Below are 13,216 nucleotides of genomic sequence, written 5' to 3'. Positions count from 1 at the left end.
ACAACTCAGCATATAAAAATGACATGGTAAATTCTACACATGAGAATATTGCTGGGACATAAGCTATAAGCACTGACTTCATAATTCCTATGTCTAAATATGTTGGTACAACATTGAGTTCAGAAATCTAGGTCGCTAGGCATTATGTGGAATTTCGGGAAATTTTCATGGTGGCCAGTGAAATCAGTTGCTGAATGAAGTCAGGACCATTTCCCCACAGTTGATCTTGCAGACCAGGGCTGTGCAAATGTATCTTTTTGTTTTAGTTTCACTTTGTCCGTCATTGCACCAGTTCATTTTGGGTTTCAGTTCTGGCTGTGTGCTAATGTGCTGTTTCCTGTAAAGAAGGTGAAGTGCTGGTAGATGGTGGGTCGTTTTGAAACAAAAAAGCAGAGTATGCTGGCAAGGGATACGGAATCCTGTCCCTTCTTGTGCTTTACCCTATGAAGCATTTTTCTTCTAGCCAAGTTTTGATACCAGAAGACTCATACTATTAGGAGAAAAATTGTTGCTGTTACATTAATACGTTTAAATTAAATGAGATCTTTGAAATTTGGTATTGCATCCTTTTTCTTTACAGATCTCTTGCTTTTTAGCTAGCTTAGTTTTTCCTTTCATTGGGATGGGGAGTATTTGTTCCTTTCCTCCTTCTGCAGAAATATGCTTGCTTTCCAGTTCTCTTCTCTCTTCTACAGACATTGTTATGCTTATCATGGAATGGGGTAGAATGACCTGTTTCTGCCAGTATCCCCCCCCCCCCCAATTTTAGAAGATACAAGCAATGCATCTGCCCCGGCAGGCGTGTAGCCCCAGAGCAGAGAACAGAACAGCAAAAAACCCAACCAATTAAATTAAACCACTTAGAATCAAGAAAGTCCTCCCTAAGTCGGTGGGGGGCGTGTAATAAATTGACAGATTTTTTTTAAAGAAAACCTTGCATGGCAGAATATCTATGGAGATAAGCATCTTTGGCTGAAATGTCTGCTATAAAACTCAGTTAGATTATCTGCTGAATGGCTTTCTCCACTTGCTGCCCTCCCCCGTTCCCTTCATTTTCATCATGCCAGTGTGAAAGGCAGACCGTGAGGTGCCAGAATTCTCCATTTGTGGAGATTATTGAGGGAAATTTTATCAGTTAAATGTGAATATTATATATTAAAGAAAAGATGGGATTTGGTTCCAACTTCCATCAGTTAATATGTGAATCCTATCCCTACTGAATATATATTGGCAGGTTTTGCTAGATGAAGGAGCTGGTGCGGTTGTTTTCAGGATGTGTTCAGGGAAGCACTGGATTTTTGTAATGAGAAGAGCAGTGGCAAATGAGCTTTTTTTGGCAAATGAGCCTCAGATCTTCTCCTGCAGTCTAGAATTGGTGTGTTAGTAATATGGAAATAATTCATGGGAGGTGGACAGTCTGCAGAGTGGAAGCTCTCTTTGCCTTATGTGTTTGTGGGTCACTCCCCAATTCAGTGAGATGGAGGAATGTCATGATAGGCTGTTTGCTTTGGGGAAGAAAGAAGCAGGCAGCAGCATGCCCAGCGGAGCCACACTGGGGACTGCTGATCTGACAAAGCAGCTAAGAGGCAGGGAGAGGGCCTCAGTAAGGGCTCTTAGGAAGCACTTCCTTTGTGTTTTAAGCACACAGGTATGTCTCTTCTTAGTGCCCTTTCTGTGTTTTGCATATTCCTATATATGTGTCCTTGTGGGAGCTTATCTAGATATCTCAGGGCCTTATCAAGCAAGGCTCTGCCCACCCCCAGCCCCACTCCCGCCATCCCCTACCATGTACTGTAGGATCTGGAGTAGATGTGTATCTACAGTGGCTTTTGCTGGGGGGGGGGGGGCAGACCAAAATGAATTTTAAAAACAGGCAGATTTTGGATCTGGCTTTGGGTCCATATTGATTTGTTTTGTGGGTCTGGAACAGGGGGATGACATGCCTATGGAACTCAGCAGCAAGACAAAGGGCAACAGGGCAGGTGCAGGGGAAACTCTGGTCTTGGCTCAACTCCACTGCGGTGCTGGGGGATCGATAAGGCCGCAGGGTCTTGGCTTCTGCTGCAGGCAGGCATAAATCACTCCCGCCCATTCCTCTTCATTCCTCGACACAGGCCTGGGGGCTACCCCCCTCCCCAATCTCCAGTGCCTGATGGATTGCAAGCTGCTGCTGTCCGTCTGCCGTTTATCCAGGCTTTGCTGTTGATGGAAGGAGCACTGCAATGGCGTGTGCTGGGGCAGGCCCGACTCTCCCTGACTTTCTTTTGCATTATTCTAAGGTTGCCCCTGTGGCCAAGCATTAGACCCACCCTGTCACCCTTAAGCATGTGGCAGCAGATCTACTCCCTTCATAAGGCGTTTTTCAGGAGGGCTGTATGTTCCTCTGTTCCTAACTGCTCTGTGGCGCCTTTCAGTCCATGCTAGGCCATGCCAGTGAAAGGCACAGTGCCTTTGACAGGGATTGTATTGTATCTACTGCTACTCCTGGGACACTTTTCCTCTCTTTTTACTCAGGAGTGGGCTTTTCTCCCTGGCTGCTCTGCTTGATTTGTTGCTTTACTTTACAGGAAAAAACCCTCCATGTTCACAAGAAGCAAGTGCAGAAAGGGGGGCTTCTTCGCACATCTTTGTATCTTCACACTTCCATTCACCTTTGTAAGCCACACAGCTTGGTTCAAAAAGCCTTTATTGAGAGGATCAGCTCAATGAAATGTGAAAGGGGTGAGCAGTTCTTTTTTCCCTTTCTGTTGGTGAAGGGTTACTGGTGACCCCTCCCTGAGGTGAGCAACTGACTCTCTGTGTGGGGGCTTCATTGTATACTATTTTTGTTCACAGTTCATTCCACTTCGAATAACTCCACAGATAATATTAGGCCCTTTCCCCCACTCCTTTATAGGCTGAGACTCATAGAAAGTGTGTGACTCTTCATAGGCAAGCTGTTCCTGTGAGGTGGGTGAGTTGTCTGTATCCTTTGCCTCAGATGATGACCAAGCATAAGACTGATTTCTTGGGTTCGTGGATATCTCTGCTCATAACAGGAAGGTGGGTTTTCTGGGCCGATGGATAGGTCCTTAGCCTCACAGCACGGGGGATGCTGGGTGCATGGGGTGAAATGGGGATCAAGTTGAACCATGGTCCTGAGATCCAGTTCCCCAGCACAAGGGGCAGGTTGAGGTAGTTTTTCTGGGATGGGCTGTTTGTGACCCACCCCTTCTGCTAGAGAAGCCTCTTCATAAGCGAGCTACTCCCTTGCCTCGGCCTTGGGCCCTCTGTAGCCCCTCCCCTCTTCGCTTCAGCCTCATATCTGTCCATGGCTGCCAACCTCAATAAATTAAAAACAAAACAAAACAGAGCAGGTTGGGCTTAAGCGAGCAGACAAAAGAGGCAACAGGCACAGTTGGAAGTTTGGCCTTGGATGTCATTCCTGGAGGTCACCCCAAGCCAGAAGGTGGGATGGTGATAACGGGGGGGCATACAGCTAACCTTTCAGCCTATTGTAGTACTCCTGCCAGCCAGTGTCAGCCATTTCCACTGTTGGGATGCTGTGAGTAAATCTGACCCCAAGGCCCTGCAGGGACCCTAAGTGCTTGGGGCCCATCTGCCTCAGACAAGGTTGCTGGCCAGTCTCTGCTGTGCCTCTTCATCCCATTCTATGTTGGCACCATACGCATCACCTAGGAGAGAGGTGGGTGAACAAAGTAACAGGTCCTGGGTTAGTAACTCAACTGGCATTGGCATTACCCATTCTGCAGTGCAGGGAAATGACAGCAATCCACAGTTTCTCTTCTAGCCTAAACCCAGGCTCCTCACTTTCTTACCTGTATGGCACCCATGCAGCCATATACGGTGTCCATCATACTGACACTGGCAGCGAAGGACATTGTTGGAGAAATCTGATTCTGCTACCTCATGCTTGGGATTCACAACCACCTGGTAGAGGAGAAGTAAGTAGGGAGAGGAGTTACTGGGTGCATAGTCAAGAGGACTCTGGGAGAGAGACATTTGACATCCCTTTCTGTTCCAGGCTGAACAGGATTTTGTCTATATCCTGCAATCTGGCCTCTGAAGAAGTCCATAGCAGGGTAAAGTGATATCCATTCCCCTCTACCTACAGCATCCATTGCAAACCGATGTCACAACAGTTCCCAGCAGGTAGTGGCCCCTGCTGTAGGGACTCCACTGGCAGAAGAGCTCCCAGGAGAGAGGAGAGGCCTGCCTCCAGGTCTAAGCCATGCCAGCCCTCCTTCAGTCTTACCTGAAATGTGTAACTTCCAGGTGCCACATCAGTGATGTCCACCCACTGGCAGTCAATGTCATGCCTGTATGTGTCCCAGCAGCCTGCAGTGACACCCTGCTCTCCAAAGTTAGCACAGGCAAAACGCCGCTGCAGTCCTGTACAGAGAGGATAACCGCATTGCTGAGCTGTGAGGGAAAGCAGGTGTCAAAGAAATAGGCCTTACCCTACATTTCTAGGGACCTTCTGCTTGCAGGTGTTTCTGTGTACCTGTCCTGTTGGAGGTCTGGCAGAAGGGGAGTAGTCTTGTATGGGAATAGGGCAGAAGCAATCCCGGGCTGATTCTAGTCTGTAGTAGGAGCCAGCATGGTGTGGTGATTATAGTGCCCAACTAGGCCCCAGAAGACCCAGTTTCAAATCCTCGCTCTGCGATGAAGCTTATTGGGGACCAGTCATTGTAATAGAATTGTTTCAGGGGGGAAATGGAGGGGAGAAGGATATTGTAAATTGCTTTCGGTCCCTGGGGGTGGTGGTGGAGAAACGTGGGGCACAAAAATCTAACTTGTGGACCCTGATTGGGTGGAAAGGCAGCATAAAATAACTATTTTTCACTGCTCCCTTACCGTCTGGGCAGTTGGTGTCCTCCAGACAGAAGCTGGCCTTGTGCCCCTCAGCCACCTTGGAGCCATTGAGAGTCAACAAGTCATAGTGGGTGAAAACCTCAATACTGTGGTAGTGCCTGTGGGAGGAATGGGAGTCAGAGAGGGAAATGCAAAAACTGGGAAGAAGTGGGCTGAAAAGGAGCCAGATGTGATCCTTTTTGATGGGGCAGCGAAGAAATCCATAGAGTGGGAAGGTTAGGTGGGGCTGTCTGCTCAGTTACTATTATAGCTCTGCATCTAAGCTTACACATAATGACAACTCCGATGTGAATGTTGCTATTTTCCCTGCTGCTGCAAACGGAGCTCCTACCACAAAAGAATTTGCCAGGGTGGGATGCTGCTTCTTGGGCCATGTGAGCCTCTTCTCACAAGGAAAGGAAGCAGCTGGGGCGGGGAGGAGGCAGTCTGGACCGCAACTTGTAAATATACATAGGCAGGAAAAATAAACTTTTAACAACAGGTTGCTGGCATCCAGCTTTCTGCTCCAAAGTGGACGTGCGCACCAGAGAACATAAGGATTCCTCAAATATTTATGGCACCAGTAGAAAAAGCACCCTCCACCTGTGGCATTGGTGCCAGATCCACGCATGGCGACCAGTTTTTGGCAGGAAGTCAGCCCGGCCTAGGTTGTGGATCTGTGAGGAGAAGCGCAGCAGGCGCCGGTGGCCATAAGGCCAGTGCACGTGATCCGCAGAAGCAGAAAGGCAGCCTTCCTCATGAGCGCAATACAGCATGTCCAATGGGCGGTCCTCTAGATAGGCTGTCTCCTGTACCACCTGGGCATTCATCACCAGATCTGGGGCACCTGCAGGAAGAAGCAGCGTACAAGGTTATATAAAGGATGTGACACCTAAGCACTTCCACTCATGCGGAGCATGCCTCCCCAAGTGTGCATGTGTGCGTGTGGTGGGAAAGCCTTTGCATGCTAATGAATCAGACATTCCTAATGCAACTTTACTAGTTCCCCCACAAGGCACTTCCACATTGGCCTTAAATTTTGAACTCACTCTGCATTGCTTTGCACAGGTCCATCATGCCTTGGTGTAACATGAGGCAAACTCCTGCATTGTATGGTTGCTACCTCCCCCCCCCAACAGATGCATATCCCAGGCCACTAGCTCCTAGCATGTCCATGCTGGTCTGTTTCCACTCACTGCTAGTGCAGGTGACTCCTGCAGCAAAACGCCCCCCTCCAGATGGGCAGTGGACAGGCCCATGATGCTGGCACTGCAGGATGGAGAGTTCAGTGCCTTTACAGCGCACACCACTCAGCACCACTTCAGCAGCATCAGAATTGCCCTGCCAGTACCACGTCTCCTGCAAAGAGAATAAAAGAAGCTAAGCTGGGCCGAAACTCACAAAGACCCTCAAACAAGTCCCCAGTGCAGAGAACTCAGGTGCTGCATTTCAAGCCCACATCAGAGCTCCAATGCTTTCCTTCAAACCACTCTCCAGCCCCATCCAAGTCTCAATCCTTGGACGGAAAGGCCCTGTCTTCTTCCAACAGGCTCCGGCTCTATGACTGGGTAAGCCGACCATGCCTGTATCAGCTGAATTTTCCAGGCACAACCAAAAGCAAGAATCTTTTGGGGCAAGCACTCACCTGGAGAGCGTGACTAGCAAAGCCAAGCCCCATTTGGCGACACACAACCATGGCCTCCTTGAGTCCCCAGTGTTCTCCACACACGGCACCCCAGCGTGAGGTCCTTCCCCTGGGAACTAAGATTTCCACTACACCTTCTTCTGGACTGCGACCACCAGCCAGACGTACCTGAAATGTGGGGAAATGACTTAACTGGGCAGAGCAAATAAAAATGTGGTGTGAAAAGAGCATGTAATACCTCTGCTCAAGGCAACAGTAGCACCCACCAGGGTTCTGAGAAACAAGGCTCAAGTTCCACAAAGAATGAGAAGTCAGCCCTTGGCTGTACTGCCACTTGGTTTGACCCTAGTGACCGAAGATTTTCTTCACTGTCTGCCAAAAGCTCTTTGAGTATTACATGGCTTTGAGTATATAGGGTCTCTAGCAGCCTTCCATTCAGCCCCACACTCAGATTAATTTTTTAAAATTTATTTATCATTATATAATACAGGTATGTAGAAATACATTAGATACAAAGCAGATATGCAATACTCTCTCCCTGTCTTCATTATCAAAGCCGTTTGAGTGAGACAAGGAATCAATGCCCCACCTTGGCATAGTGCAGCTGCCCCTTCTCCAGTGTACCCCATAAATTGCTTCTTAAAATTAAAATATACTTCTCAGGATATTTGTGTATAGGGAAATTCCCTTCCCAGTCTCTATATTCAATAAGAATTGAGAATATTGAATATTACTGAAATGAGAAGTTATCCCTTCTAGGTGGTATTAAATGAAATCCTGTATTACCCTAACACTTCTCCCACCTAGGATTTACCCTCCCTCTCCTAAGCCCATGATGGTGAATTCCAAACCTCCCAAGAGGAGAGGGGCAAAGGCAGGAAAAAGCTAAGCCAGGGCACCCTCCACTCCCACAAACGCCCAGCCCCCCCTACCACCACCCCCCTACCACCACCCCTGCATGAGTCTCTCACACTCAGATTCAGATAGTAGTACTTTCTCAGGTACTCTTCCATTTCCTGGGTCCAGCAGAAAAGAACCCGGACCTCTCTTTACATTACTCATCTCATTCCTTGTGTGCTGCATGATCAAAGTGTTGGGTCTTACCTGTTGACGGGCAGCTGTTTGGGGTACATTACAGCGGACAGCAGCATCAGCTTCATGCTGGCACCCACTCTGTGTTGCTTCTTGGAAGCTGCACTCTACCAGTGAACGCTCGTAGCCCCTGCACTTCACTCTAGTCAAGTGGATGGGGCCCAGACCTGTAACAAGAGTTGCTCTCAATAAGAAAGTCATCAGATAGTACCACTCCTCTTGCATTACGGTCCTCTCTCTTTCCTCCACCCACCACTACTGGTCCATCCTTAGCCCAACATCGGATTTGCCTGGCTCCACCGCCTCTTCTATTCTGCACTCATCCCCAGATTCCCTTTGTTTTATCTTTTCCTATCCCAATAAGATAGTCTCAATAAGAAAGTCATCAGATAGTACCACTCCTCTTGCATTACGGTCCTCTCTCTTTCCTCCACCCACCACTACTGGTCCATCCTTAGCCCAACATCGGATTTGCCTGGCTCCACCACCTCTTCTATTCTGCACTCATCCCCAGATTCCCTTTGTTTTATCTTTTCCTATCCCACATTCACACTTCCCAGAAAACTGTACGCTATTCAGTCTCAGATGTAAATCAGAAAGGACTCTAAAAGAGTTGTGAATAGATCTACACTGTAGATTTTATCAGTGGGAATATATCAGCCCCACTAAGTGCATGGAAGAGTTGGATTGGGGAGCTGTTGTTTTCCTTGTTGTTGTTGGGGCGGGGGTGGAAGCAAGGTTGCTTGTATGATTCCCCCAGTGGAGTAAATAGCAGCCCCAGCAAAGCATTTCCAGTTAGGAAAACAGGACAGGAGGAAAGGCTATCCTCCTGCCCCCACCATGGCTGCTATTTAACAATATATGTTTCAAAGCTGGCCATGAATCTTCCACATTCATTTGGTGGATAATTCAGAAACATTTTGCAAAGCTCCCCAGTGGCGCATCCTGCCAAGAATAGGTAGCCTTTTCCATAGCCCCTTCCTCGTATGACAATTGGCCAAGTTCCGGGATCCTGCTTCAGCCTTCCCTCATTATAATCCCCACCTACTCCCTTCTGCACGCACCTTGGCCCAGCTGGGCCCCAAGAAGAGCTTCTTGTGCTGTCCCATATCCCAGCTGTCGACACACCACACTGGCAGCCGTCAGGTCCCAGCCGTCATCACAGACAGTGCCCCACTGGCCATTCCGCAGCACTTCCACACGCCCTTCCCCTACTTGTGCACCTGCACGGAGACGCACCTGAGGTTGCTGCATGGGTGAAGAGACGGACTAGTGGCAAAGGAAGAAGGCATTCTGGCTGCTCATGTGTGCATCGGGATGACTGGTATACCTAACCTTCCCTAAAGGCGGCAAGCCCAAGGAAATGCCCTTGCCTTTGTCCCAACAGTGCCACCCCTGGCAGATTCTGGAATTCCAAGCACAACCAGTGCTTTGACCCTCAAGATGGGGCAGGGCCATGTATAGCACAGATGTTACAAGTAGAAAGTTCCAGACTGGAAGAGACACAGGAAAAGAGATTTCTCTACCTGAGACCTGAACAGCTGCTGTCATCACTCAGAGCCAGATGGGCCAATGACTTGAATCAGTGTAAGGCAGTTTCATAGGTACTTTTGTCATACTTCCCAGGATGTATTGGACCCTAACTCCACCCCCTGCCCGGAATATATATATATATATATATTTAAAATTTACCTTTTTGGGCAGGGTAGGGCCAGGCAGCCTGGATTTCTTAGGCTGGAATTCAGGGCCAGGTATACAGCTGATCAAGGCATGTATGCCATGGGGGCAGGCAGGCTGGTCCCGAGCCTTTGGGGCCACATGCAGCTTGCATTCACCCAGATGGGCTTCTGTGCCCTGGCAGTTGATTCGGTGGATCCAGAATGTGTTCTTTGAGATCAGAGTCCTTAAGCTGCAAAAGAAAAAGTGGAGTTGATGGGGGGGGGGGAGCATTCAGCTCTGGAGTCTGGATGGGGACAACTGAATGGGGACAATGTATGAATCTCCATTGCCCACACCTCACCTTTGGCTGTGGCTTACCTCAGACTAGGGTTGCCAACCTGCAGGAGGTGCCTGGAGTTCTCCTGGAGTTATAAGGGATCTCCAGGCTACATACATTCTCCTGGAGTTACATACATTCTCCTGGAGTTATAAGGGATCTCCAGGCTACATACACCCTGGAGAAAACAGCTGTTTTGGAAGGTGAACTCTGTGGCATTATACACCACTGTCTGTAGGCTCCACCCCCAAATCTCCAGGAATTTCCCAACCCAGAGTGGACAACCCTAGGTCAGACCCTTCCCCTCTAGACCTTCTGCATGCAGTCCTAGACACTTGTCAATGGACACACACAACCCATCCCTAGCTGTAGGGATTCTGGCCTGAATCCAGGGCACCCAGCCCTATGGGGAGGATGCCCATTCAGCTTTTGCATGTCACAAGGTAGAAGTACAAGGTCAGCCAGCTCCTCACCTGGACCTTGGATCCTTCAGCTTCTGGTTCCAGAGTTTCCTGAAAGGGTAAGCAGTCAAGAAGAAGAATGGAAGTGAGAAGGCCAAGCATCTGTGCAAGCATCTGAGAGCACCTTGTGGAGTATGAGTACAGTTGCCACCGGGCTGGTTTTGTACAGGCCCAACGGAGCATTTTAGTTCAGGCATTTCCTAAAAGCTGATAATGCATTTGGAACACTTATTTTAATAACCTATACAGTGGTGCAATAGCACTCCTCTGTGCCCACTCCCCCCCCACTGGGAAACATGATAACACTACACACAGCATGTGGCTCAACGTGGTTTTCCAAAGCACTCTCCCCCCAAACTTGCACTGTGCTCTTCAGAACCGGGCCTGACATGTCCTCAAGCAAACCCTACAGCTGTGGGAAATATTTGAAGTTGTTTGAAGTGCCCAGCAAGTGTGGTGCCTGGGGAAGGTGAAGTTTAGGGAGGGGAGGGGGCCCAGTGGGGATGTGGTACCATAGAGTCCACTTCTGAAGCTACCATTTCCTCCAGGGGGACTGAGCTCCGTAGTCGGGAGATCAAATGTAATTGTGGGAGGACTCCAGGCCACACCTGGAGCTTGGCAAGCTTAAGTATGGTTATTGTGGTCAGGCTAGGAGATGCAAGGTCATTGTGAGGATAAAATGGAGGAGAGGAGAACAATGGAAACTGCTTTGTGTCGTCACTGGGGAGAAGAGTGAGGTAACAAATGAAGTGAATGAATAAATAAAGCTGGCAACCCAGCCTTCCTGTAGGAAGGGTTGTGTGCCAGCAAGCAGATGGGCTGGCCAGACCCGGGCAGTGCTGGTTGGCTTCATTAGCTAAATCACCGTCTGCGTGAGGTCAGGGGGATAAGTCTCACTCTGTCCCTGCCTCACTTGAGCTGCAAGAAATCTGTTGTTCCAGGGGGGTTGGTGCTTGAGTGCAGAAGATCCCACAGGGCTGAGGCCCAGGGCCAGAAACAGCAGGTTCTCCTCCTCCCTGAGAAGCTGCCTGGGCCAGCCACCTACTCCTCTCTGTAATTACCCTGCTGTGGTTTGGCTGATCCCCATGGTGAGATGGCCCTGGCACCCGCACCTGCTTATTGCAGGGCTGTATTTAGAGAGAGAATGGTGGGTGGGGTGGAGAAGAGGGACAGGAGCAAACAGGGGCAGGACGGGCTGCCAGGACGGGAGTAGGCTGCATGGATTGAGCCGGCCTCTTGTGGGAAACAAACAGGAGTTGGTGGCAAGACCAGTTGTTGTTGTTGTTCAGTCGCACAGTCGAGACCAGACATGGGGCCAAAGGCCATGTGACAGTATGGCTCTGTGATCAGATTCTCAGACATGTATTTTAGGTGTACAAAGCAGACATTGGGTGGGGCGGGGGCAAGAATATGAACTGTACCACAGCACTGCAGAAAAGTTAGATTAATTCTTCTCTCCCATGCTGTTTTCTCAAATTAAAATGTCCCTCTCACCTGCTTTAAGACAATAAAGTAGGTAGATACCCACATTGTGACTGTCTTTTTCCCTGCTGAGGCTTAAAGCAGCTGGGGTGGGGGTTAAGGGGGTTTTCTGGTCAGAAACGATGCAGGGGGGAAGAGGTAATCTCTCATTCCTGACTATTAGGCCCTGGATCCATGGCCCCTCTCCACTCCTGCTTTCTGCAGTTAAAATTCACAGTAGGGATCAGATTCAGGTGGGTAGCCATGTTGGTCTGAAGTAATGGAACAAAGTTTGAGTCCAGTGGCCCCTTTAAGACCAACAAAGTTTAATTCTGGGTATAAGCTTTCATATACATGCACATGAAAACTTATACCCAGATTTAAACTTTGTTGGTCTTAAAAGTGTCACTGGACTTGAACTTTGTACAACAGAGATCAGTTATCAGATTTCTCAGACATTACATGTGGGTTGGCCCTTGGAGAAAGAATGCACTAGACCACTAGGATCCATTCATGAACACTGTTATATTCATGCAGGTGTAAAGCATATACTGCATGTACACCAAATGCTCTTCTGTAATTTACATTCAAGTGCACACTCATGCAGTCATCCTTTTCACTGCTCCATCACACAGAAACCCCTGCACATTGTCATGGTGATGTGCCCTTCTGCAAGTATAGTTCTTACTTGTAGAATCCTGTGGCAACTCGTCCTTCATGGGGGAAGCCCAACATTCCACAGATCACTCGAGTGTTGTTGCGAGTCCAGCCGGCATCACAGACTTGGCGCCAGCGCCCATGGAGTTTTACCTCCACAGCCCCTTCTGTGATGGGAGAGCTTAGCTTGGCTCGAGCCAATACTGGCTTGATCCGTACTTCTTCCACTTTCCAGCCCTGCCCAAGAATAAGTAGGTATATGTGTTAATATACCCATCCACAGGTACTAAAAGCATTGTTCCCCCTAAGCTGAGCTGCTGTGCACTCTCCCACAAGTTTTGGCCCCTTTGCACACAGATTTGGCCCCTTTGCACACAACAGTGGGCACGGGGCGGGTCAGGAAGAGGCCTCTCTCCTTCCTGGCCTTCTGGCGAGCTGAGCGAGAGCCAGGGAGGGAGAAGGGGACAGACTCGGGCTGGCTGCAAGCAAAGTGGGACAGAAGGAGGAGTCTCCTTGTTGCCCTCTGTTGTGCATTTGCTCGCTGCTGGAGGGAGGGGATGGGGACACATTGGGGAAGATACAGCATTCAGCAAGGTCTGGCCACAGTGTCTGCTGGCAGTGGCCCCAATAGAAGGCCACCACCGCCTCCCCCGTGGCTGGCCTCCAGCCTCCACTCCCAACACAAAAGGAGAGGAAGGGGGGGGGAGAGAAGAGAATTTGGGGTTGTCAGCACTGCATCCTCACCTTGGAATTGTCTAGTGCAATATTAAATGTGTCTACTCAGAACTAAGCCCCAGTAGCCTCAAGGATGCTTATTTCCAATTCAGCGCATTTAGGATTGCACCCTAAATCTTCCAGAGCAAAACTCCTCTGATGTAAATTCCTGTGACATACATCCCATGATGTAAAAAGCCAGCTTTAAAAAAAATAACATCAGGAACTGCCCGAAAGTGAGCAGGTCTGAAGCATGGCTCGCCAGCTCGGAGACGCAGTACAGCCAGCTGGAAGGTCAGGCAGGATGGTGGTGGCGAAGGCCTAGCACACAGAGAT

General features: G+C 49.2%; 1 protein-coding gene across 1 annotated transcript in view; it reads right to left on the bottom strand.

The window, feature by feature from the left end:
* Positions 1-2,724: 2,724 nt before the first annotated feature.
* Positions 2,725-13,216, bottom strand: part of LOXL4 (lysyl oxidase like 4) — an 18,369-nt gene continuing 7,877 nt past the window's right edge. Inside the window, exons 4-15 of the mRNA XM_015415893.1 lie at positions 12,198-12,403; positions 10,061-10,099; positions 9,284-9,500; positions 8,656-8,839; positions 7,604-7,758; positions 6,500-6,667; positions 6,051-6,213; positions 5,458-5,701; positions 4,858-4,973; positions 4,256-4,392; positions 3,819-3,930; positions 2,725-3,674 (exon numbers count right to left, since the gene is read on the bottom strand). Of these exons, the coding sequence (XP_015271379.1) occupies positions 3,604-3,674; positions 3,819-3,930; positions 4,256-4,392; positions 4,858-4,973; positions 5,458-5,701; positions 6,051-6,213; positions 6,500-6,667; positions 7,604-7,758; positions 8,656-8,839; positions 9,284-9,500; positions 10,061-10,099; positions 12,198-12,403 (1,812 nt within the window). The 3' untranslated portion in view covers positions 2,725-3,603. The remainder of the gene's footprint in view (positions 3,675-3,818; positions 3,931-4,255; positions 4,393-4,857; positions 4,974-5,457; positions 5,702-6,050; positions 6,214-6,499; positions 6,668-7,603; positions 7,759-8,655; positions 8,840-9,283; positions 9,501-10,060; positions 10,100-12,197; positions 12,404-13,216) is intronic.

Source organism: Gekko japonicus, unplaced genomic scaffold, assembly GCF_001447785.1.
Source record: "Gekko japonicus isolate JY-2015 unplaced genomic scaffold, Gekko_japonicus_V1.1 scaffold59, whole genome shotgun sequence".
In the NCBI taxonomy this organism is placed as follows: domain Eukaryota; kingdom Metazoa; phylum Chordata; class Lepidosauria; order Squamata; family Gekkonidae; genus Gekko; species Gekko japonicus.
The sequence above is the reverse complement of the archived record's forward strand: the minus strand, read 5'-3'. Positions and strand labels throughout refer to the sequence as shown.